This window comes from Pelophylax lessonae (assembly GCF_965119305.1).
Source record: "Pelophylax lessonae genome assembly, chromosome: 4".
NCBI classification, from domain to species: domain Eukaryota; kingdom Metazoa; phylum Chordata; class Amphibia; order Anura; family Ranidae; genus Pelophylax; species Pelophylax lessonae.
Genome location: NC_138771.1, coordinates 313,791,982 through 313,818,679, shown reverse-complemented (window position 1 = coordinate 313,818,679; position 26,698 = coordinate 313,791,982). Strand labels below are relative to the sequence as shown.

The following is a 26,698-nucleotide window of genomic DNA, read 5'->3' as shown; positions in this document are numbered from 1 at the left end:
TGCTGTAATTTTTTTTTAATTTGGCGCCGAGTACTCGGAAGTGATGTCATGACATCAATTCCGGGTTTTTACATAGAGACCCGATCAGACCCGAATGCGGCTTTGATCGGGTCTTCTCTTTGGCGGCCGTGGCGGCCTGGTTGCCTGGGCAAGCCACGGAAAGGTGGCAGGAGGGGGGAGACATCCCCTCCCACTCCGTGTAATGACAGTCAGGCAGCTTCTCTGCCGCATCAGTTGTCATTACAAGACAGCCGACCGTTAGCTATGGACGCCGGTACCAGGGTGATGCCTCTAGCTGCAGGCATCACTCTGGTACAAGCACTTTCCTAAAATATCGGCAATATCGGTAACCTCAGGGGCCGATTACGATATATCGGGGAAAGTGCATATCGGCCCCAGATATATCGGCTTTACCGATAATCGGTCGATCCCTAGTATTGACCCATCTCAATGGTGAGCAGCTTCATTGGTCAATGAGGCTAGGGGGTGGGGACAGTTTCTTCACACAGAAAGGTAAATTATTTGAGCATACCAGTGCACCCATAGTTCATTGTACATAGAATGGTGGGTTGGACAACAGACCTGAATTGTAGGTACATGTTTCTGCCTGCCTCGTTATGACAGTATCGGATTAGGTACTTTTAGGACCCTTTCAGGCAGAGTAATTTAAATGCTCTGCATTCAGGGATGAAAGTCTGGAATGTAAAAGACCTGCATTCTGGGGTTCTGTCCCTGAACACATAAGACCCTAAAGGTACAGCGTTCAGCCTCTTCCAGTGGAAGCCTGCCTTAGACTTTGACTGGCTGCAGACTGTGGGGTTGGATATCACACCTGTTTCTCTTGGGGCACTAAAATGCCAGGAGGGATGCACAACAGCTACTGTAAATGGTCCAGTGTGCAAGGGGCCTTACATATACTTCAAGTTTGCATTAAACAGGGCATTTACTTTGATTGTAAATGGGCAGTTGGGGATAAAAAAGGAATAGTTGTTGTTGTTGGATTCAAAAGAAAAAAGTGCACGATTTAAATTGAGAAGAAAACGTCGACCATTACAATTTGTATTTTACAAAATATAGCTTTTTTCTTAGAAAATTTTATATGGGTGTTTATTTTTTTTTTTTGAAAATATTTTATTGAGGTATAAAACTGCATAAAAACATCAGTAGAAAACAGGCACAATTTAACATATTTGCGTACAAAGCACGGCATTGAAAACAAAGTTAACACAGGACAACTATCCAATGCGTAATACGTGGAAATTTGGTGGGGACCTGAAGTGCGTAAAAGGAAGCAGCATAAAAAAAAAAAAAACATTATGGCGGGAAAGTAAGCAATATAACAACCGTCAGGCTTTATAACAAAGATTGGGGTCCAAAGTACAAAGGTGGAGCCAATCTCAACCAGACCACCAAGCTGAGAAGAGAAAAAGAAAAGCTCAGAGGAGTTAGGAAACCTCAAAGGGAGCACAGCTACTTGAGTCGGTTAGGTCCTCAGTAAGGATGGGTGTTGTTTATGAATACCATTGTACTTACTTTGTATATACAGCATATTTAAAATTGTCAGTTTTTTCCTCCCCATTGGAAAGATTCAGTTCTTTCTCTCCAGTTCTCTCTTTGTATTGGTGACCATTGTCACCTGCACAAAATATGATTGAAAATAAAAAATGTTACTGTAACATGAGGTGAGGGTTAATCTTTGAATAGGGATAGGATACTTGTTTTGTGACAACTGTATAGGAGAGGACTTCCCCTCCTTTCCTCCCACTTCCGGCCTTGTGTGCAGGACAGATGGGATCACTGCAAAAAGATATACCGTAGATAGAATAAAAAACTGATGGGGCTTTAAAAATTCCTTATTATGCCCACAACTTGAAAAAAAAAGTGTCCTACTTGCACAAATAAGAAATATCTCACCTGTCAGTCAAGGAATATCCAACAGATGGTACAACATATCTAAAATATTGCACCTTTTAGTTAAACAGTTGTGAAATTGAATGTTGCAGTGAAATTGATGGGACATCTTCCACCTGGCAGGCAATGTTAGCCAAACAGATTTTGTAACATGTTTTTTGGATTTACAATATATACTACTATACTTTCCTTGGCTGATTAAAGCAGTTTTTATTGCTCTCTGTAGAAATTCTACGTAATCTTAGGTCAAAATGCTATCTAGATCTGTTTATATAATAAAATAATAAAAAAAAAAAATGTAGCAGAATTTCTGAGATTCTATCATTTTTAATTCTTGTTTGGCTCAAAAATGTAATTGTTTCTGAGCAGGCTTAGACTTGTGTCCTAGCAGATGCTAGAAAGATTGGCGTGTCAGAGATTTGCTTTGGTCTCTTGTGAGTTTCTGTGGTCTACTGAGCCCTGTGCGGCCCTGTTTTAACAATCCAGTAAAATAAATTATCAGTCAATATTGCGTTGCATTCACTGCCCTACTTTGCTTGTTAAAGTTAGGGAAGGTACTTAATTGCAGACTGCAGTGATTTAAATAGCAGGGTAGCTACTTTTACTCAACCTAGCACTGTTTGACTGTGCATACATTATTGTTTTCCAATTCAGTCCTCAGGTGTCTGTATGACCAATTGGCAACTGTTCTTGTTGCCCATAGCAACCTTACTGAACTGGCAGGACTAAATAATGAATCTTGTTAAAACAGGCATAGGAATATATTCTCTTTCAGACACTATAATTATGAATGCTTACTCTCATACAATGCTAAATATAACATATATCAGCATACTTTACAGGGAATATGCTGTAAGGTTTTTCTAAATATTTTATAAGTCACATCTCTGTTGGCGCAACCATAGAAGCTTCAGAATATCATTAAAATGTATCAGTCCCACATGCATCCATAAGGTCCATCATTAAATACACATATTAAGATTTTAAAAATATCAAGAAAAAAATCTTTCTTACACTGTAACTCTTTCTGCTGCAGACCTTTGGGTTGTAGTCACTATATAGGAAATACCTATTTTTGTGCCATAGAGGTCTCTAAAAGTTACTTAAACTATTGCCTATTTTGTTTTGTGGATTTAGATTTCCCCCTAACATGGCATGCACATACTCTTAAATAAACAGGGATACCTATGTGTTACCCAATACTCTTAGGATGGGGACTGTAAAATAAATATACTAAACAGGTTGGGTAATTAGAAAAGGGTGAAAACCCTATGCTGTAATAGATACAAATATCTCTCAAATGATAGAAACAAAATATCACATGGAAAATGGAGTTTTGAGTCCCCATTCTAAGAGTATTGGATAACACATAAGATAGCTCTACCACTTATTCAAATCCTAATAAACGTTAGGTCGCTTGCCTCTTCCGTAGCTTCGGGGCGTAAGTATGCACACCCCGGTTTTCCATAAAATTTTCGACAAAGTCAAAGTCTGACTTTAATGACTTTAATCAAAGTCATTAGTCAAAGTAAATCCCCGTACACGCGATCAGATTATCAAAAGATCTGTCGACCATTTTTGTGGCATGCTAGTCTGATGTGGAAAGTGAAGAGGTTTTTTCATACAAATTTTCCCGTACGACAGAATTCTACTTCAGAAGTGATGTCATGTGTTTGTATGTGTTTGTATGTGTTCTTTCGTCTCTGAGCATACCTATTCTTGCTCTTAAAGTGGAGTTCCACCCTATTTTTATACTTACCTCCATCTTCTCGCTCCGGGTCACCTGAAAAAGAAATGGGTAATCGCATATTTTTTTTTTTTACTTACCTCGTAGCGAAGAAAAAATACTTACCTTACTTCCTTCTTCCTCCTTCCTCGGCCGCGGCCCGTCGTCACTTCCTGGCTCTGCAATGATTCCTGGGAGCTGAACGTCATAGCTCCCAGGAATCATTGCGCCTGCACCGGCCCCGACGTCAGTTCCGGGTCGCGCGCGTCATCCCCTTCTAAACAGCTTCTGGGCATGGCCAGAAGCTGTAGAGGGATGACGCGCGCGACCCGGAAGTGACGTCGGGCCCGGCGCAGAGCATCGTGGGACCAAAGAAGGCGGAAGAAGACGCCGAAGGGGATCTCGCTGGCTTCAAGCTGCCCACATCTGAGATGGCAGCGCTGGACAAGACGTTTGCAAGGTAAGTATTTGTCCTAACAGGTAAGTGCAACCCGGGACAGATCAGAGGCTAGCCATTGTGGAATGTACTAGCCCTGACTGTCCCGGGGGTATTAAAAAAAAAAAAAAAAAATCCAGGGTGGAACTCCGCTTTAAGATTATTTTCCGTCTAAATCTGTACTAATGAGACGAAAATCGGACGTTGTATTACAGAGGACAAAAATTTGATAGCCTGCACATCAGAATTTTGTCAGCCGAAAAGTCGGAGTCGGCTGTCGAAAGCACCATACTAACAATCCGAAAATCGGCAGATCGGTCGTCGAAATTTCCCTTCAGATTTTCTTATCGTGTGTACGGGCCTTTAGTCATACTTAAGAGCAGGCTCTCGACCACTACCCCCCCCCCCCCAACTTCATAACATTCTCTGCTTACCATATAAGGAAGACAACCCTATTGGCAGAAGGGAACAATTGGTGGAAGTCTCCCAGTGGTGGAAGAACCACAATGTCACTCCATAAATGTTGGATGGCCTGGCCCATGAACTTCAGCAAAAATAAAATGGAACATCTAATCCTTTGAAGTGAACTGTAATGTGGAGGAGCTTCCGGGTCATTCTTGCCAACGCTGTCATGAGCCTGTGTACAGGGCCGGCGCAACCACCAGGCGGACCAAGCAGCCGCTTGGGGCAGGCAGGTCCGCAGCCGGGGATGGGGCGGAAAAATTAACCTTTTTTTTTTTTTAAATACTTTATTATCCTATCCGGGTACCGGAGTTGCCGCCGCCCGTCCTGCCCCGGGTCTCGTGTGGATCGTTTTAGCCCCGAGTGTCAAGCAGCGCTGCAGCCTGCAGCCAGAAGAAGACGGAGGGGGGTGGAGGCGGAGCCAATGCTAGCCTAGGCGGCAAGGTGAGGAAAGGAATTTGAAATCCTCCTTCGCTCCGAGAACCTCTTCTGCTGTCACATGACGAGAGGAGGAGGATTTCAAATTCCTCTCCTTGCCGCCTAGGCTAGCATTGGCTCCGCCTCCACCCCAAGAATGTGAATGCCCGAGGGGGGTAGGAATAGGAATGTGAGTGCCGGGGGGGGAGGAAGAGGAATGTGAGTGCCGGGGGGGAGGAAGAGGAATGTGAGTGCCGGGGGGGAGGAAGAGGAATGTGAGTGCCGGGGGGGGAGGAAGAGGAATGTGAGTGCTGGGGGGGGAGGAAGAGGAATGTGAGTGCCGGGGTGGGAAGAAGAGGAATGTGAGTGCTCTAATAGGGCAATGCAAAGGGTGGACCCGGGGTGCAGAGCAGTGCATCCCGAGCCCACCCATTGCGTGACAATAGCGAATGAAAATTCGCTATTGTCACACCGATCCTGGCCAATCAGGAAGCGCGTCCGATACGCGCTTCTTGATTGGCTGCTAGGCAAACCCCTTGCCATTAGCCGAGGAGGAGGCGGAAGCGGAAGGACTCGTGGAGAAGCGCTGCCGGTCACCGGGACTCAGAAGAAGCCGCCCGCCGCCGCTGCTGCTGGAAGGACCCGTGGAGACGCGCCGCCGGTCACCGGGACTGAGAAGAAGCCGCCCGCCGCTCCAGGTAGGTAAGAGGGCACGCACACTGATCTCTGCATTGGGGGGAATGTATGCTGGTCACTGCATTGGGGGCATGTATGCTGGTCACTGCATTGGGGGCATGTACGCTGGTCACTGCATTGGGGGAATGGTATGCTGGTCACTGCATTGAAGGGGGCATGTATGCTGATCTCTGCATTGGGGGAATGGTATGCTGGTCACTGCATTGAAGGGGGCATATACGCTGATCTCTGCATTGGGGGAATGGTATGCTGGTCACTGCATTGAAGGGGGCACGCACGCTGATCTCTGCATTGAAGGGGGCATGTACGCTGGTCACTGCATTGAAAGGGGCATGTAGGCTGGTCACTGCATTGAAGGGGGCATGTACGCTGGTCACTGCATTGAAGGGGGCATGTACGCTGGTCACTGCATTGAAGGGGGAATGTACGCTGGTCACTGCATTGAAGGGGGAAGGTACGCTGGTCACTGCATTGAAGGGGGCATGTACACTGGTCACTGCATTGAAAGGGGGCACGCTGGTCACTGTGCATTGAAAGGGGGCACGCTGGTCTCTCTGCATTGAAAGGGGGCACACTATACCTTAATTACTGAAGGCCCCTTTCTCACTTTTGCGACCTCAAAGTCACGCAATTTTTTTTATTTTTAGCAGAGTGGCAGATTTGTATGGGGCTAATAACATGTAGAGGGGTTCCAGTTGTGATCTAGACTTTGAGTTGCCTGTTTTTACCATCCCCTGACCGCTCAGAAAAAAGTCTTAAATGGGCAAAATTATCTGAAAAAACTGACCCTTTAACTACTTCAGCTCCCCCTTAATGACCAGACCATTTTCTGCGATACGGCACTGCATTGCTTTAACTGACAATTGTGAGGTCGTGCGACGCTGTACCCAAATACAACTGATGTATTTTTTCCCACAAATAGAGATTTCTTTTGGTGATATTTGATCACCTCTGCAGTTTTTATATTTTTCGCTATAAACATAAAATTAGCGACAAATCCTTTTTACTTTCTGCTATTCCCAAAACATTCCCAATGAAAAAAATCACATTTTTTCATAAATTTAGGCTAATATGTGTTCTGCCACATATTTTTTGTAAAAAATCCTAAGTGTATTTTGATTGGTTTGCAAAAAAGTTATTACATCTACAAACTATGGAACTTTTTATTTTTTAATTGTTTTTTACTAGTAATGGCAGCGATTATTAGAGGGACTGCGACATTGCGGTGGACAAATCTGACACTAAATAACACTTTGTATATTGACCCCCCAAAATAATACCTTGCCACCCCTTTGCCACCCCTGTTTTAAAAGTCTAGCTCCGCCACTGGCATAATGGAAGAAGGAGTGGGGGAAGCACGGGGGATGGATAGCGGAAGCAGAGCAGGGCCCAGGGGGGGATGGATGATGGAAGAAGGAGCAAGGGGGGTTAATGGAGACGGGGTGGATAATTAATGAAAGCAGGAGGGCATAATGGAAGAAGGAGTGGGGGGGGGGGAGGAATGGCGGAAGCAGAGCAGGGCCCAGGGGGGATGGATGATGGAAGAGCAAGGGGGGTTAATGGAGATGGGGTGGATATTTAATGAAAGCAGGAGGGCATAATGGAAGAAGGAGTGGGGGGGGGGGGGTTAATGGAAGCACGGGGGATGGATAGCGGAAGCAGAGCAGGGCCCATGGGGGATGGATGATGGAAGAAGGAGCAAGGGGGGTTAATGGAGACGGGGTGGATAATGAAAGCAGGAGGGCATATATATATATATAAAAAAAATTATTGAAAGAAACATTTTTGCAAGGGAGGTGGGTGGCCGTTGGGGGGGGGGGGTGCGCCAAAATGGAGCCTCGCTTGTGTAGGCAGAAATCCTTGCACCGGCCCTGCCTGTGTACCAAAAGATGGTTCTTCTAGGATCTTGACATCTACAATTCAAAGATCAGTTGGTTCCACTGGTGTACCCAGTTTCTCCTGAAAGAGGCCACACGAAGGTACACATACAAAGTTAAAAGTTTCTGTTGCTATACTGGACATTTAAACAAAAATCCTAAAGTAAGCAGCAGTCAGAAAGGCAGAAACAGAGGCTTTTCTTCAAAGCCAGAGAAGCTGAGCCCTCTAGAGATGAGAAGATGAGAACATATGAATCCTCTAGGCAGACTTTTCACCTTTATAAAGTTAATACCAGCTGCCATGTGGTGCCTGTTCCTTGGTAGGACTTTTGCTTTTTAAACGTTAGAAAGAATGACAGGAGATGACAAATAACATCTCTCTTGTTAGATCTGCCATTTAGCATCAGCTGTGCTGTGTGGTCAACTGTGCAACAATATTGTAAAGGTATCCTGTAGTTTGTACTCTTGGAAAATGTATAATTTCCTCTCATCTCTTTTACTTTGCTCCTGTGCTCAGCCATGCAATCATAAAGTCCTGAAGTCAACCATCATTTAAACTTTTTTTTTATATAACACACAGAAAAAAATGAATTCAACTTTTGCATTACATTTCCTACACATATTAGAGTAAATCAATGTTTTAGTCAAAAGAAAAACAAAATATTTTACATTTTGTAGCAAAGATTGGACATTTCTGCTGTCAGTGATGGTTCTTCGTTCTAGAAAATGGCTATCTTGTAAAATGAACCACGGTTATGGTTCATTTTTTAAGGGTCTAAGAGTAATGTGCTTTAGCACAATGTGTGTCAAAGCATCTGGCCAACTGCGGTACTATACTTGACGGTCAAGGCCAATGACTGACCTACTGCACCCCAATGCACATACTTGTTCCTTCCTGTCTCCATGACACTAAAGCCTCGTACACACGCAACGATTATCGGCCGACCGATCGTCCGTCTTTTGTCCAGTGTTGTTGAGTTGGTTGGAATGTGCTCTAGACTGCACACAAATTTTTTTCGGCCAACAACAACCAACTTCAGAAGTGATGTCATGTGCTGGTTTACTTTCCGTGTGTTTTTTCTTCTCTGAGCATGCCCAGTCTTGATCATCACATTTTTGTCGGCCGAAATCTGTACTGACTGACGAACAATCGGCCGTTCTGCTGACGGCCAACAAAAATTTTATAGCATGCACACCAGATTTTGTTCAGCCGAAAAGTCGCAGTTGGTTGTCGACAGCATCATACTAACAAGCCGACAATCGGCCGATCGGACGTTGGCCGAAAATTCACGGCCAACAATCGTTGCGTGTGTACGAGGCATTAGGGTGGGTTCTTTTTTCTCTGCTGGAAGTGAACGCAGCTGAGGGACATTGCTTTATGTTTCTTCAACTCAAGACAGTTTCCTATTTTTTCTAAACTTTAAGGGAATGTCTCTTTGTCACACGGCAACATTCCATTGATTTCTATTCACAGCAACTCAGATGCCACGCATAAAAACTCAGGGTTTCAAGGAGACCTGCTAAGCTATTTCGGAAAAATGAAGACATGTTGCATTTTTCATCACCACTCTGCCCCCCAGCTGAAAGCTGCGGGGATGTGTAAATAGGGCACACAGAAAACCATTGTTTTCGGTGTGCCCTTGTGGAAAGCTGTGTTTTTCTTATGCAGAAAAATGCAGCTCTCCCCTGAAGTGTGAACCTGCCCTTAACCAGTTCTGGACTGCAAGGATTTGCCCCCTCAATGACCTTAAAATTCAGTCTGCGTTAATTTACCAGACAATTGCGCATTTGTGCGAAGCTGTACCGAAATAAAACTGATGTCCTTTTTTCCCCCCATAAATTGAGCTTTCTTTTGGTGGTATTTGATCACCTCTGCGATTTTTTATTTTTTGCGCTATAACTAAAAAAAGAGCGACAATTCAGAAAAAAAAAAAAAAACAATATTTTTTACATTCTGCTACATAGCATTCCCCAAAAAAAAAAAATTTAAAAATCAAAATTTTTCATCCTTGTAGACCAATTTCTATTCTGCTACATTTTTTTGGTAAAAAAAAAAAAAAAATCGCAGTAAGCGTATTTTGATTGTTTTACGCATAAGTTATCGCGTCTACAAACTAGGGGAAAGATTTATGTCACTTTTATTTTTTTATTTATTTTTTACTAGTAATGGCGGCGATCTGTGACATTTTGCGGGACTGTGACATTGCGGAGGACAGATCGGACCCCAAACTGACATTTTTGACACTTTTGGGGGGACCAGTGACATTAATACAGTAATCAGTGCTAAAAATGTGCACTGTTGCTGTAATAATGACATTGGCAGGGAAGGGGTTAACACAGTGGTGATCAAAGGGTTAAGTGTGAGCCTAGGGGAGTGTTTTCTAACTGTATGAGGGATTGGCTTGTGAAATGACCACAGAGACCTGTGATTCTATAAAGAAGGATCACAGGCGCTCTGTGATCATTCCAGGGAGAAGAATGGTCAGCTGTGTTTACAACAGCTGACCATCCTTCTTTCTCAGCGGGGAGCGATCACGGGTGCCCAGGTGCAATCGCGGCCACTGGTCCTGTGGATCGGCAACTCCGTTGCCTAGTGGGGCAGGAGTGCACCGCCGGCAGCGCAAGCTCACCGCCCAGCACCACTCCCGCGACCTGAGGTACCCATATGTCGGTTCGTGCAGCTGAGCCAGCCTGGGCGGTGGGCGAGTGCTTAAAGAAGAAATTTGAGAAGTGGGTGGCACTGTGTCTCTGTTGGAGAAATTTTTCCGGAGCGGAAATAACAGGGATACAGGCAGTAATAAAAAGCTGTCAGAGACTCTGGACTTTAACATAGAACTAAAGACAAAACCTTATTTTTCCATCCGTTCAGTAATCGGAGCGGAGCGGATCTGATGAGAGCGGACAAGCGGTCCGCTCTCATCCGATCCCCCATAGAGGGCAGCGGGGGCTGAGACACCCCCCTCTCCGCTCTGCAAGCGGAGACGGAGCTGTCATCCGCCCGGCTCAGTGGGGATCGCCTACGGAGCGGACCGTGTGAAAGAGCCCTAAGGAAGGGTTATAACCCCTAGCAGTTTTTTTTTTTTGCTATCTGTGTCCCATTGGGGAAATTTCCCTTCACTTCCTGTCCCCTAACCAAAACAGGAAGTGAGAAGAAATCCCTTCACACTAAGGGAATTCCTGGTTGTCATGAGGTCTCCAGAACTAGTCTCCCCATTGGATGATTTCCCCTCTATTATGGTTCTGGGGACAACCCAAAATTTGGGATTTTCTTTTGCTTTCACTTTCGATAACTGTAAACATGACAAAAACAGATGGTGAATCTCTCTAAGTCCCCGTTCACACTGGTCGCCTGACAGGTCGCCGTAGGTCGCTCGCCATAGAGAAGCTATGGACCCATTCTAATAGGAGCGACACAAGTCGCTCCGACTTAGAAAAAGGGTCCGGAGCTTCTTTGGGGCGACCCGGAGCGACCTGCATAGACTTCAATGTTATGAAGTCCGTGCCGGCTGCTCCGAGGTCGCGGTGTGAGCAGCGCGCCACGACCTATGAGGTCGCCCCGGCAAGTCGGATCACCCCAGTGTGAACGGGGCCTAACAGGGACACAGACAGCAATAAAAACATTTGAGATGTAGGAGCGCTGAACCTAATGCGGATGCGTCTTACCATGAGGGGTGGTTTTTGGTCCAAGAGGCTGCTCACCAGCAACTGTGGGGGTCTTGCTGGACCCCCAGAGGAGTTTGTCGAAAATTTGAAAGGATGTGCCATGCCAGCTTGTACAGACGTTTAAAGGATTTTTTTTTGTAACAGCCAATGTGTTTCAGGGGGTCAGTTCTCCTCTTTTACCAGGGCTAAAAACTAGACAATAAAGAAAATACAAAGAATCGGTAAAAGAAAAAGTTAATCTATAACAACAATCCTTTCTGCGACCTCATAAAATTCTACAGGCATTGTACATTAGTAAAATTGGCGCATTTGTCCAACATCTATACTACAATGAGTGGGGCTGTCTTTGACCAGCAACACCCACCCTATTCGGATCGACTACCTGAATGTCATCCTGATGGGCAACAAAGATGGCGCTATAACCAGCAAAAACTACCTCAAGTAAGTAGATAGTAACAGCTATTTAGATTTCACCAGCTGCCACCTTGGCTGAGAAATAATCAGTTTGGGCAATTTAAACAATTAAGAAGGAATTGCACTGCACAAAAAGACTTTGAAAAACAAGCTGACATGCAAAAGGATACCCCAAAACCTAAATTGAAAGCTCCTACCTGAGAGCAAGAGAGTTAACACAAGCTGATTGCCTCAAGCCCACTCCAAGAGAACTGGCTGAGAGACGAAACATGGCATTTATCACAAGGTACAACAAGAACCATACAGACCGCATACTAAACAAACACTGGCATATACTGCAATACCAACCTGACAGGTCTAATTCCTCTCCCTTGTCCACAAAAAAACGTTTTGCTTTTAGTTATAAACTGATATTTTTTATGTTAGTTTACTACAGGTGTACAGTCTTTGTTTTACAAATAGACGTGCAATACATGATAAAGGATTCTTAGAGCACTATGGGTTATCTAACAAGAGTACACAGCAGAAGTCGATTGCTACCAGGCATATTGTCTCTCATTTAAAGTAGAGTTATGGCATCCTATCAAAAAACATATGTCCCGTGGTACTTAACCACTTCAATACAGGGCACTTTCACCTCCTGCCCAGGCCAATTTTCAGCTTTTAGCGCTGTTGCATTTTAAATGACAATTGTGCGGTCACGCAACACTGTACCTAAACGAAATTGATGTAATTTTTTTTCCACAAATAGAGCTTTCTTCTGGTGGTATTTGATCACCGCAAGGTTTTTTCTTTTTTGCTAAACAAATAAAAAGACCGAAAAGTTTAAAAAAAAAAAAAAAAACGTTTTTTTGTTTATGTTATACAATTTTGTAAATAAATAATTTTTTTTTCCTGCACTGACGATCACTGATGAGGCTGTACTGACAGGCACTGATGTGGAGGCACTGATGATGAGGCACTAATATGCAGCACTAATGGGCACTGATATGCAGCACTGATGGGCACTGATATGTGGCACTGATAGGCGGCACTGGTGGGCCGCACTAATAGATGACAATGATGGGCACTGGTGGGCGGCACTGATAGATGGCAATGATGGGCAGCACTGATGAGGAGGGCACTGACAGTCTCCCTTAGCACTGATTGGCATCCCTTGTGGTATGGGTGGGCATCCCTGGTGGCTATGGGTGGGCAATCCCTGGTGGCTCTAGTGGCATCCCCCAAGGGTCTGCACTGGCAATCAATGCTCTGATTACCAGCACAGACCCCCCCCCCGTTCAGGAGAGCCGCCGATCGGCTCTCCTCTACTGGCGCCTGTAAGGCGCGAACTGAGGGAAGGCGATCAACGGCATTTCCTATTTACTATGTAACCAGCTGTGATTGGACACAGCTGGTCACATGGTAAAGAGCCTACGTCATGAGCTCGGATCGGAGATGCGATGTGTCAGAGTATGTACAAATCTACATAAAAAACAGAATGGAATGATTTGGTGGATCCTGAAAGGACTGTTGAGCAGTTAGAATCCTATATCAGGCAAGAATGGGGCAAGATCTTCAAATTTCATGTGTGATGGTTACCCCCACTTTAAAGCGTAACTCCACTTTTGTTGAGAAAATAACATTCTCCTCTGGGTTATCTATGTACATTGTAAGGATTATAACCACCTTTGTTGCAGATTCCTACTTTTTGTCATTCTTAAGAAACCCCTCTATGTTCCTCTGTGCCTCTGAGCTGAGTGTGTCTAATGGGAGTGGTTTCATAATTATCTGTCAGCTGTGGCAGCTGCAGAGCACTAATGAGGAAACCTGCAGGGCCCGCATTCCTTTAGATGTGTTCCTATTGGGAGTATCTCACCAAAAATAGAATTTTTGTTCCAGGGGATGCCTGAAATCGTAATTGTAATTATATCTTAGGCAGAATTCTGGGAAAATTGGTGAGCCAATGACACAAGCAGGAAAGTGGAGTTACCCTTTAAGGCTTCTGATTGGCAGTATAAACAGACATGCCCTAATTATTTAAGCCTCATACCTTTAAAAGAAAAAAAAGTTTTCTTCCTTTATTTAACCTGGTGATCCTTCCAGTAACACACTTCCTGTCTTAGGTTGTCTGCATTCTGGATGAAGCAGTAAAGCAGACACCTTTGGACAGCAGCATTGTCAGTCTGGGGAGAGGGTAGTGTTATGCTAGCAGATTTAGATTTTACTTCACTGAAAATTTGAAGCTGAGCTCCAGCTAACACTTTTTTATGCAGTTACAGAAAACATTTTTTTTTCCCTTTTGAAATAAAGGTTTTACATAAATGAATAAAAGCTGTTCATTGTAAGCTCCCCTGAAAGTGTTAGAGGGTTTTGTCTCAACCTTTTAACTGTTTCTTGGACAGCTTGGTCTGTTAAAAAAAGGTGCAATATATGCAATATACCAGACTTACTGACTGGATCACCAGGTGAAAATAAAGGAAAAAAGCCCCAAAAAAAGAAAGCAAATGCAGTCACCACATGAAAAAATCTGTGACCTGCAATTTAATACATTTTTGTTTTTGGTTTTAATACTGCTTTAACCACTTGCCGACTGCTCACAGTATATTTACTGCGGCAGTCAGCCCCTCACTGGCAGAGCGACGTAGTACTACGTCGCTAGCCTGTGAGGCCCTGGGGAGCGAGCGCGCGCCTCCGGAGGCGCGCTCCCGCGCGGTCACGGACCCCCCGCACGTGTGACCGGTGGACCCGATGTCACTTGGCGATCGTCGGTGGAGAGGGAGAAAGGCAGGCGGCTGATGTAAACAAGCCGCCTGTCAATCTCCCCGGTGTAGAAATAGTGATCATACGGTTCTACTATGTAGGACCGTTGATCACTGTTCCTACACCTCAAGCCACAGCCAATCACAGTTAGAATCACGCCCCTAGGGACACACACCACCCCTCCCTCTCAAAAAAAGTTCTGCCAGTGTAATTTTACAGTAACAGTGCATATTTATAGCACTGATTACTGTAGAAATGTCACTGGTAACCCCAAAAGTGTCAAAAATGTCAGTCAAGGGTCCGATCCGTCCGCTACAATGTCGCAGTACCGCAAAAAAAAATCGCAGATAGCCGCCATTACGCGTTTAAAAAAAAAAACAACAAAAATGACGAAAATCTTTCCCTTTGTTAGTAAACGCGATAACTTTTGCGCAAACCAAGCAAAATACGCTTTTTGCGATTTTTTTTACCAAACATATGTAGCATAAAACAAATTGGCCGAAAATGTTAAAAAATTTTGATTTTTACATTTTTTTTGGGGGAATTTCATATAAAAAATTTGAAAAATATTGTTATTTTTGCAAAATTGTCGCTCTTTTTTTGTTTATAGCGCATGATCAAAAAATCGCATAGGTGATCAAATACCACCAAAAGAAAGCTCTGTTTGTGGGAAAAAAGGACGTCAAATTTGTTTAGGTACAGCGTCGCACGACCGTGCAATCGTCCATTAAAGTCACGCAGTGCCGAATCGCAAAATAGGCCCTGGTCGGAATGGGGGTAAAATATTCCGGGGCTTAAGTGGTTAAGCACTTCCCACCCGTCATATAGCAAAATGACGGCCGCAAGGTGGTTGCTCTGTAATGGCGTCCAGCAAAGATAGGCCACTCTGTGCAGTGTGTCATAGAATGCATGGAGGTAAAAAAATCTAACGCCTTTACAACCACTTTAACTGTTTCATGTGCGACATTACTGAGGATACTCTTAATGCAAAAAACGTTGAATTCATACACCTTCAAGATGACCAATCAGAGCATCCATATGCCCATTTGTAACATTAAGGCCTCATGCACACTGGGCATTTTGCTAACTCTCTTAGACGCCTTTCCACTTGGCAGCAGCGTTTTGGTTGAAAAAAACGCACGATGCTTGGAAACTCATGTAATGCATTTAAGCACATTAAGTGCTTGAGCGTTAATTTATTTAACCACTTGCCGACTGCCCACAGTAATATTACTGCGGCAGTGCGGCTCCCCTGGGCCCAGCCACGTAGATCTTTGTCACTGAAGGGGAAGTGGTTTCGGCGGCGCGAGCGATCTGTCTGCCGCAATGTCGCAGTCCCGCAAAAAATTGCAGATCGCCGCCATTACTATTAAAAAAACATTTTAATAGTTTAGGCTAGGGTTGCCACCTCATCCCTTTAATCCAGGACACATATTAATTACACAGGTTCTGAGGCTAATATAATGCACATAGGGCCCCTTTCACACGGGCTTTCCGATTTTGTCCGCCTGTCAGTTTTTCAGGCGGACCTGATCAGATGCTCTATGCAGCCCTATGGAGCAGCGGATGTCAGCGGATCTCCGCTGACACCCGCTGCTCTCCGACCCGATGTGGTCAGTGAAATCCAGACGGATGGAGACCCTATTTTCCATCCGTCTGGAGGATCGGATTGGATGAAAGTGGAGGAGAGCGGTGATCTGACAGCTCTGTCTCTGCAAAGTAAGCAGGGACGGACCTGTCATCCACCTGCTCAGCAGGGATCGACAGATCGATCCCCGCTGAGCAAAACGGAGTCCGCCGGGCGGAAACCTGAGACCGCGTACACATAATCAGTAATCACGTACATGTAAAGTAAATTTGCGTGGTGCCTATCGGCAGGTGGTTAAAAAACATCCAGTGTGCATGAGGCTTTACTTTTGCTGCCCTACTCCTTCAGCACTCTTGTGGATTTTAAGAATAGAGGTTCCTACATGATCACAGAATTGATTTAGAACATTTTAGCAAGCATGGGGTTAAACATCAGCTGGATCACATGCAGTAATTACATAAGAGTAAAGATCCTGTGGGGTGGGAAATGTAACCTGTCTCCCTCCATTGCTCCTCCTGGTTCTGTGAGTAGTGTGTGTTGCTGCAAAGTAATTCCTAGAACAACTGCAGTCAGAATGTTTTGTAGTAAACTAGCTGTAACCTCCAACCATTACTCAGCATTTACTGAATATTTTTAGGAAGTTTGGCAAGATATTGCTTAGTCTATTTCCCCTTTTCTTTTGTTGCATGATAGCTTGTGGTTTTGTGCCAGTATATGATTGATTCTTAGTTGAAATGTATATCTTGTTTGTAGATTATGCTTTTAAGGCCCCTTTCACACTATCCATCTGTCGGACGGATTCCGTTTTACTCAGCGGGGGATCGAGCCACCGATCCCCCGCTGAGCAGAGGGATGACAGCTGTGTCTCCTCGCTGTGTGCGGAAACACAGCTCTCGGTTCCCATGCATCTCTATGGGGGAAATCGGATGGGAACGGACCGTCGGTCCGTTCTCATCCGATCCGATCTGCTGGATGGATGGAAAATGGGGTTTCCATCCGTCCAGATTTGACTTATCGGATGTCAGCGGACATGTCTCCACTGACATCCAACGCCCCATAGGAATGCATGGAGGGACCGTTCAGATCCGCCAAAAAAACGAACAGGTGGATCTGAACGGTCCGCCTGTGTGAAAGGGGCCTTAGGCCCCTTTCGCACGATCAGACCAATCAGGTCCACCTGTCCGTTTTTTCAGGAGGACCTGAGCCACCCATTCTCCTCTATGGGGAGGTGGATGTCAGCGGACATGTGTCTGCTGACACCTGTCTTGCGCCTGATTCCACAAGATCCACTGAAAACAGATGGATGGTGATACGTTCAGCATCTGCCCAGCGGGTGGGATCGGACATGCTGTCCGCTTTCAGCCGATCTCCCCATAGAGAGCGCGGGATAGGGTTGCCACCTCATCCCTTTTAAACCAGGACACACATTAATTACACAGGTTCTGTGGCTGATTAAGGTGGTAATTAAACTCAGTGCATTATATTAGCCTCAGAACCTGTGTAAATAATGTGTCCAGGTTTAAAGGAATGAGGTGGCAACCCTAGAGCGGGACTAGGGCCATCTCTGCACGGTGAGCGTAGACGGTCCTGTCATCCGCCTGCTCAGCGTGGGTCAACGGAGCGATGCCCACTGATCTAGCGGAGATGGCTGAGCAGACCCACCCTGTGAGAAAGGGGCCTAAAGGATATGCCCATCTTTTGAAAAACAATAATCCATGTGCCTGTATTTGCTGGGGAAAAAAAAGTGTTTTTGCAAATGAGCTTGCATCTGCGATCAGTGGATTGTGGTTGCAATACACAAACTTCCCTTTTTTTTTTTTTTTTCCCCATTTAGCTCTGATTCTACCAATTTTCAAACGTTCACTTGGATGAAGGAAGTGTCAGTGGACTGTCACTAATCACTGCATGTGTTGTATTGACGTCTATCTACTGTGGTGGCAAATGGGACTTGTAGCTCATTCATTCATAAATCTCTGAATAAATGATGCAGCTCTGCAAGCAGGGCCCCACACACTGGTGTGCAACTAAAAAGTGACAGCTGCTGTGGGAGAGAACAGCTGCCTACTGTTTGGGGGGAGGGGGGGTATAACCATGTTACATGTCACACCCTAAATGAGTGTAACAACAAGGTGTAGTTGGACTTCAAATATATGCTGTGTAATTTTTCACATGTATGGCCTCATGCACACAGGGCATTTGAAATAATGAGCTGCAAAGCTAGTTCTGACGTCAGGAAAAAGTTTTTAGAAACTTTTTGCATTGGCGTTAATGCACGTTTTAGCAGCGTTAGTGTTTAGCAGCCTTTCTCTGCCTTGTTCTATTTTCCAAACTCAAATCCAACTACTACAGCTTAAAAACGTCTGACGTAGCCTAACGCTGTATGCAGCCTTTAGCAGCGTCAGCCATTTTTACAGCCTAACGCTGCTGCTCCAGAACGCACTGGCCCTGGGTTTTTTTTTTTTTTTTACAGCTTAAAAATACCTATGCCACTTACAGCTCCTAAAACACTTTGTGTTCATGAGGCTAAAGAATAACATAGAGGGGAATTTTTAAGCTACAAAAAAAAAAAAACGTCTGATGCTCCTAAAAGCAGCTGTAAAAAATGCCCTGTGTGCATGAGGCCATAAAGTCAAGTATAGGAGCATATCTTGTGGTATAGGAGCATATCTTGTGGTAATATCATGTTAAGTGCTATTGCCTTGTCCTTCCTTTCCAAGCATGCTCATTACTTTAGGTGCTCACTTCAGAAAAGGAGGAACATTATGAGCTGCATTCAGCATTTTAGGCCCTGTGTCCTTTTTTTCATGTCGGGACTTTCCCCCCACTATGCAAGTCAACAGAAAAGCAAGAGCAAATATGTGTATATATATATATATGTTGCGGTTTGCAAGTGGCTTACCGGGGGTATGTTTAAAGCTGTCAGCTATCACCCTGGTATCTTTTTCTTCAGCCAATAGCTGGCTTTCATATGAAAGCACTCTGAGAGACTAATGGGTTCCCAGCCCCCCAATCTCACCAGTGCTTTTTGGGCTTACGGATCCGACAGTGTTGCCGGGTGGTCATAGAGGAGTTAAATGACTAATCGTCTTTAATTCGCCTCAAAGGCCTTGGAGGACTGGAGTGACGCCATGATGTCACTCCTGGTCCAGAATGGAAGTAAATCACATTTTTTTTTTTTTTTTTTTATTATCTTTCTGCTTTTAAAGGTAAAAGAGAGTTTTGGAGTCTTTTTGACCCCAGATCTTTCCATAAAGAGGACCTGTCATCCTTATGTAGCATTATTTCCAGGCCTTGGGCCTGAGGTGGGACTGCCATTAGTACCGGTAACCCTCCCAGCACATTTAAGATGTGAACCCAGGTGTGAGAACTGAGACAATGACCATTCCGGCATCTTTGGTTTGTTTTATTGTATTTGGGAATGGGAGAAAGGAATGAGTGGGATACTCCTGGCTCAACTAGGTACACTTTGGGACACTTGAAGAAAAATGCCTGTTGGCACTGTCTTGACGCCAGCTGAATGCCGCCCAGCGCTTTTCTATAGATACTGTAGTACTGAAACTGTGCTGGAACCTCGACTTTAACTCCAGGACTGTAGAGATCCAGTCCTTTAGATCCAGGACTGTAGAACACTTGACTCCAGACGCTGCTTTAGCTCAAAAGTCACTGAACAGCTCCCTCCAGCCCTGCACTGGCTGAGGTAGCTCTGTGTAGATAGTTGTGCTGCTGCAACTCCTAACTGGTACACTGACAGGGCCCAAACTACAGGCGCCCCCTTTCACACTTCAGGGTCCTCTACCTAGGTACCCCCTCTAATACTTCAGGGTCCTCCTGACTAGGCACCCCCTTTAACCGCTTAGGAGTGGTCCCCTCTGACACTAGGCAGACCCCCAGGGGCAGTCCACAGTACTCACGACCTTTGTAGGCTTTCCTAGATCTCTCACTCTCACTCTCGTACTCTCCCTCCTGGGACTCTGCTTCCCGCCAAAGACACTGCGTCATGCGTTTCCTTCAAACCTTATACCCACTTCCAGAATCCTCTGTGGCGGAATCTGCCTTCTGGGGTAGATACAAGCCTGACTGAGCCACTGAATAGGTTTCCTCCACCGCCCTATGAGAATCATCTCACAGAGCCAGTGGGAAGACTCCCCTCTCAGTAACCTCAGCAGGAAGACATGACAGTCCAGCTGAAATCATGGCCCTGCTGTTAAGCAGCCAGGCCCACTATACTTTACCTAGCACCTACCTGTAGGGTACTACACTTATTACAGTTACAAGGAATGTTTACATTTCTTGTTCAAGGAATAAAAAATATTAAAAAAATAAATAAATACGAAAAAAAAAAAAAAAAAATGTAAGGACGCCCATCCAACAGAAGGGAAACTCATATGGAGGTCACACACTCCTATGTAAACTGTGTTCACACCACATGTGAGGTAGTGCCATGAGCCTTAATGCGAGAGCAACAATTCTAGCACTAGACCACCTCTGTGAACAGGTGACCTGTAGGAAATTTGAAAGCATTGCCTATGGATATTTTTAAGTACCAAAATTTGTCACCATTCTACAAGCGTGTGCATTTTTAAAGCATTACATTTTATGTATCAATTTACTCGGTGTAACCTCATTAGTCATATTTTACAAAAAAATATTGTTTTTCTTATTCATTGAAGTGTTTTTTTTTTTTTTTAATTGCGTGTGAAAAACCACTGCACAAATACGGTGCGACATAAAACATTGCAGTGATCGCCATTTTATTCCCTAGTGTGTCTGCTAAAAAATAAATAAATAAATAATTGGGGGTTGTAAAGCCTCGTACACACGCAACGAATTTCCGCCGACTGGTCGTCCATCTTTTGTCCAGAGTGGTGTCTGTTGGTTGGAATGTGCTCTAGACTGCACACAAATTTTCCCGTACGACAGAATTCTACTTCAGAAGTGATGTCATGTGTTGGATTGCTTTCTTTGTGTTCTTTAATCTCTGAGCTTGCCTAGTCTTGCTCATAAGATTTTTCCCCATCGAAATCTGTACTAATAAGATGAAAATCGGACGTGTTTTGATGGTCGACAGAAATTGTATAGCCTGCACACCAGGATTTTTTTCTGCCGAAAAGTCGGAGTCTGTTGTCAGAAGCACCATACTAACAAGCCGAAAATCGGCAGATCGGTCGTCGGACGAAAATTCCCGGCCAAATTTCTTCTTGTGTGTACGGGGCTTAAGTAGATTTCTAGCAAAATAATACTGATCCCCTGTTAGTTTTTAATTCTGTGTGTGTCCCTGTGTTTCAAAAAAGCCAACATTTTGGGTTGACCTCAGAGCAGTAATAGAGGGGAAATCTTTCAATGGGGACACTAGTTCTGGTGACCTTGGTGACAGTGTGATTCCCTCACAAGTGAAGTAGAGGGAAATCTCCCCAATGGAACACAGAAAGCAAAAAAAAAAAATGGACGGCTCATAACTCTCTATCCAAAATGTGGGGGAGGGGGGGGCGGAGTTTTGCCTTTAGTTACATTTTAGGCTGGGTACACACAGGACATTGTTAGTAGCACAAGCTCACATATGCATAATGCATTTTTTTTCCTGTTCTATGTAATGTAGTATGGTTTACAGTGTAGACTGTAATTGTAATTGAGCTCAGAACTTTGTGGTAGACAGAAGAGAGTGGCCCTAGTGTGGTGTTATTGGCAAATTACTAGAAGCAAACCATTTGTCAGGCATCGATCTACACCTCCTCCTTTGGTCACTTGATAACCTCACGTCTTTAAATACCATCTCTATGCTGATGACACCCAAATATGTCTACTCTTGCTTACTAACATATCAGCATGGATGTCACGCCACTTCCTTAAACAAAATCTCTCTCAAACCAAGTTCATAATATTCCTCCCTGCTTGGGCCGCTTTCCACGACTTTTCCATCAAGGTCAATAATGCAAACATTAATCCCTCCCCCTCACGCAGGGTACTAGATATAATCAGACTCTGACCTGTCCTTTTCAGCCCCAAATCCAATCTTTGTCAAAAGCTTGTAGACCTCACCTCTGTAACATCTCTAAAATCCACCCCTTTTTAACTAATGAAACAACCAAGCTACTCATTCACTCCCTTAGCTCTCACCTTGACTATTGCAACTCCCTCTTCATAGACCTACCTCTCCATAGGCTCTTCAGTCTATCATGAATGCTGCTGCCAGACTCATCGTTCTTACTAACTGCTCAGTGTCTGCCTGCCCCTTCTCCGCCAATCCTTACACTGGCTTCCGATCTTCCAGCGAATTAAATTCAATATACTAACAACATACAAAGCCATTCACAACTCTGCTCCAAGCTGCGTCGCCAATCTTGTCTCCAAATATCAGCCAAACCATCCTCTCCGCTCTTCTCAAGATCTCCTACTTTCAAGCTTTGTCTCCTCCTCCCATGCTCATCTCCAGGACTTTTCCAGAGCCTCTCCCATTCTCTTGAAATCTCTAACCCAATCTGTCTGTCTGGCTATCTCCTACTCTAGCTGCCTTCAGGTAATCCCTGAAAACCCATCTCTTCAGGTAAGCCGATCATGCCTCCAACTAATCTTTTATCCCTTCCATCAGCTCATTCCCCACAGTTACAACCTTTTGTACCACTTGCCCCACCCTTTTAGACTGTAAGCTCTTTTGAGCAGGGCCCTCTTAACCTTCTTGTATTATAACTGTACTGTCCTCCTCCTTTATATTGTAAAGCAATGTGTAAACTGTTGGTGCTATATAAAGCCTTAATAATAATAATAATAATAATAATAATAATAATAATAATAATAATAATAAAAAAATATAAAAATAATAATAATTGGTTTAATGTTCTCTATAAAGATCAGTGCCTCATTTGCAGTTTCACTCTGATAGTTTTCTTTAATGTGGTTCTCTTCTAGAGTGTGGTGATTTCTTGGTACTGGATCTGGGAGGAGCCACATTTCGGATTCTCAAGGTAAAGTTAAGCAGTGCTTCTGGAGTGGAGATGGACAGTGAAGAATTTGATATATCTGAAGAAATTAGGACTGGAACAGGTGAACAGGTATGTTCATATGAGTAATGTCACTGACGTTGGGGTTTACCCGTTTATTTTTCCCCTTTATGATATTATCAGGTTTTCATGCTGGGTTGTCCAGAGTCCTCCTGAAGGCTGAAAGGAGCTTTTAAAACCCCAAAAAGCATTGGGGAGTTTACTTGGCTTGCACTTGAATCTTAAAAGACCTCTCTGTTCCATTTGCATTCACTTAACTAACTTAGCGTATTTTCTATTGATTGAAATAGATATTCATGTGGAGTCAAGTGTGGACATACTAAAAGAGTAACATATGAGCTGACTTTGCTGATCCCTCCTTCTGAAAATTATCAATACCTATTTTATATGTTGAGCTTCTGTGGGCAATACTTTTAGTTAGTGTAGCGCTACCGATAGAGTAGCCACTGAATTGTTTGGGTCCCTTTCTCCCTGCCCTAGTGATATCCCACCCTTGCCTGCAATCAAATGACACAACCGGTATGCTGTAAATGCTATTTTTTTTATTTTTTTAACAGAAAAGACTGTAGGGGGGAAAAAAGAACAGATAGTAAGTGGAAAATATTGCAATTGTACATCTTTAAGGGGGCAGCACAAGAATTACATAACTAGCATAAAGACTTGGCCTAAGTGAAACCAAGGTCCTCTCTTACTCTGCCGGCTAGGGAACTACTTGACTAATGGGCCATACACACTATAAGATTTTCTGAAGACTTTTTTTCCTTTAGACTTACCAAAACCATATAATATGAGGTCAAACCTAAACACTTTCAATTTGTATGCAATCTAGCAGGCCCTTGCACTACATAGAAAAGGTAAATCTGAAGGAAAAAGTCTTCAGAAAATCTTATAGTATGTATGACCCTCAGTGCCGGTTCACACTAGGGCGACCTGTGAGGCGACCTGGTCGCCTCACAGGTCGCCTCCCATAGGGAAGCTGCGGACCCGTTCTAATAGGAGCGACACAAGTCGTTCCGACCTAGAAAAAGGGTCCGGAGCTTCTTTGGGGCGACCCGGAGGCGACCGCCATAGACTTCAATGTTATGAAGTCCGTGGCGGCCGCTCCGAGGTCGCGGCGCGCTGCTCGCACCGTGACCACGGAGGTCGCGGTGCGAAGTAGCGTCGCTGCAATGTGAACCGGCGCTTAAGGTTCTGCTGGCATTGGGGTCCTTACTTTGTTGAGTGAGTTCACACCTACCTTACAGAGGTATTTATATTCCCACAGGCTTGGTAGTGACCGGAAGCCTCTCGCCAGTGCAGCATTTAGTGTTCACTCTCTGGTAAGGTACAGAAAATGGTTCCTGACGCTCGTTGTGCACAATTTAATAGATAGTGTAGCTTAGGAGCAGTTTGTTCAATCAGATAGCGATTGCTACTGTTCAGTAATTCAATTTTAGTAGCGAAACAGAGCTTCTAAAATATTAACCAGAAATGTTTATTTCTGGTCCACAACTTCTTTTACTGTTAGAACATGTGTATATACACTGCTCTAAAAGTGTTCCCTTAATTTCTTTGAGCAGTGTATACAATCAAGTCAATTAAACTCCTAGGCTATTGATCTGGTCAGTTAAGTGGCGGAGGGGGTTGTTAATCAGTTTCAGGTGCTTTTGGTGTTAATGAAATTAACAGGTGCAGTAGATGGGCAACAATGAGACGACCTCCAAAACAGGAATAGTTTTACAGATGGAGGCCACTGACTTTTTTTTTTTTTTTCACTACTGATCTTTTCGGACTCTTTCACTAGTTGTGCATTTGGCTAGGGTCAGTGTCACTAATGGTAGCATGAGGTGATACCTGGACCCTATAGAAGTTGCACAGGCAGTTCAAATCCTCCAGGATGGCACATCAATACATGCCATTGCCAGAAGGTTTGCTTTGTCTCCCAGCACAGTTTTAAGAGCATGGAGGAGATTCCAGGAGACCGGTAGTTACTCTAGGAGAGCTGGACAGGGCTGTAGAAGGTCCCTAACCCATCAGCAGAACGGGTATCTGCTCCTTTGTGCAAGGAGGAACAGGATGAGCACTGCCAGAGCCCTACAAAATGACCTCTAGCAGGCCACTTGTGTGAATGTCTCTAACCAAATAATCAGAATCAGACTTCATGTGGGTGGCCTGAGGGATTGACCTTCTCTAGGTGGGCCTGTGCTCACTGCCTGGCACCGTGAAGCTCAATTGGCATTTGTCACCAGAATTGGCAGGTCCTCCACTGGCACCATGTGCTTTTCACAGATTACAGCAGGTTCACCCTGAGCACATGTGAAAGGGTCTGGAGAAACTGTGAAGAAGGTTATGCTGCCTGTAACATCGTTCAGCATGACCGGTTTGGTGATGGGTCAGTGATGGTCTGGGGAGGCATATCCATGGAGGGACACACAGACCTCTACTGGCTAGACAATGGGCCCTGACTGCCATTTGGTATTGGGATGAAACCCTTGGACCCATTGTCGGACCTTACGCTGGTGCAGTGTGTCCTGGGTTCCTCCTGGTGCATGACCATGCCCGACCGCATGCAGCCAGTTCCTGGAGGATGAAAGAATTTATACCATCACACTTACCTGACCTAAATCCAATTGGAACACCTCTGGGACATTGTTTCGGTCCATCCGACACTGCCCAGTTGCACCTTTGTCTGTTCAGGAGCTCAGTGATGCCCTGGTCTAGTACTGGGAGGAAATACCCCAGGACACGATCCGTCGTCTCATTTGGAGCATGCCCTGATGTCGGGCATGCATACAATCACGTGGGGGCCATAAAAAAATACTGAGTACCATTTTTGAGTTGCTGCAATGAAATTTCAGCAAAATGGACTAGCCTGCTGCATCATTTTTTTACTTTGATTTTCGGGGTGTCTTTGATTTCAGCCCTCTGTAGGTTGATGATTTTTATTTCTATCAAACAATGGGGTATCCTTTCCTTCCTAACAGATTACCCAGTCCATATTAGTATAGATATTCAGCATGATATTTTTCCCCATTGAGATCTGATGTGTTTTCAAAGTGTTCCTTATTTTTTTATTTTTGAGTAGTGTATTAACATTTTAATAGCTTGGTAACATTTAACCACTTAAGGACCACCCGCCGCAGTTATACTGTGGCAGGCAGCCCCTCCTGCGCGAACCAACTTGGGTATACATCGGTCGCGCGCCTGCAGCTAGGGGGCATGTGCCCACCAGCGGCGCGCTCCCGCACCCACTCGGCAGCGGGGAGAGAGAAAAATGGTCAGCGGTTGTAAACACAGCTGACTGTTCTTCTCTCTGGAATGATCAGAGTGTCTGTGATCCTTCTATGTAGGATCACAGGTCTCTGTGATCATTTCACAAGCCCGGCCCCCATACAGCTAGAATCGCTTCCCTAGGCTCACATGTAACCCCTTGATCACCCACAGTATTAATAACCCCTTCCCTGCCAGTGTCGTTATTACAGTAACAGTGCATATTTTTAGCACTGATTACTGTAGTAATGTCACTGGTCCCCCCAAAAGTGTCAAATGTCAGTTAGGGGTCCGATCTGTCCGCTGCAATGTCGCAGTCCCACTAAAAAATCGCAGATCGCCTCCATTACTAGTAAAAAAACAAAAAAAAAAAATTAAATCTTTCCCGTCGTTTTGTAGACGCGTTAACTTTTGCACAAACCAATCAAAATACGCCCATTGCCTTTTTTTTTTTTTTTTTTATAGCGCAAAAAATAAAAATCGCACAGGTGATCAAATACCACCAAAAGAAAGCTCTATTTG

General features: G+C 44.4%; 1 protein-coding gene across 2 annotated transcripts in view; it reads left to right on the top strand.

The window, feature by feature from the left end:
• The window catches only part of HK3 (hexokinase 3), a 474,982-nt gene that overhangs the window by 403,949 nt on the left and 44,335 nt on the right, over positions 1 to 26,698 (top strand). For both annotated transcript variants that reach the window (XM_082256083.1, XM_082256082.1), the window contains one exon: positions 22,836 to 22,978. In XM_082256083.1, the coding sequence (XP_082112209.1) occupies positions 22,836 to 22,978 (143 nt within the window). The remainder of the gene's footprint in view (positions 1 to 22,835; positions 22,979 to 26,698) is intronic.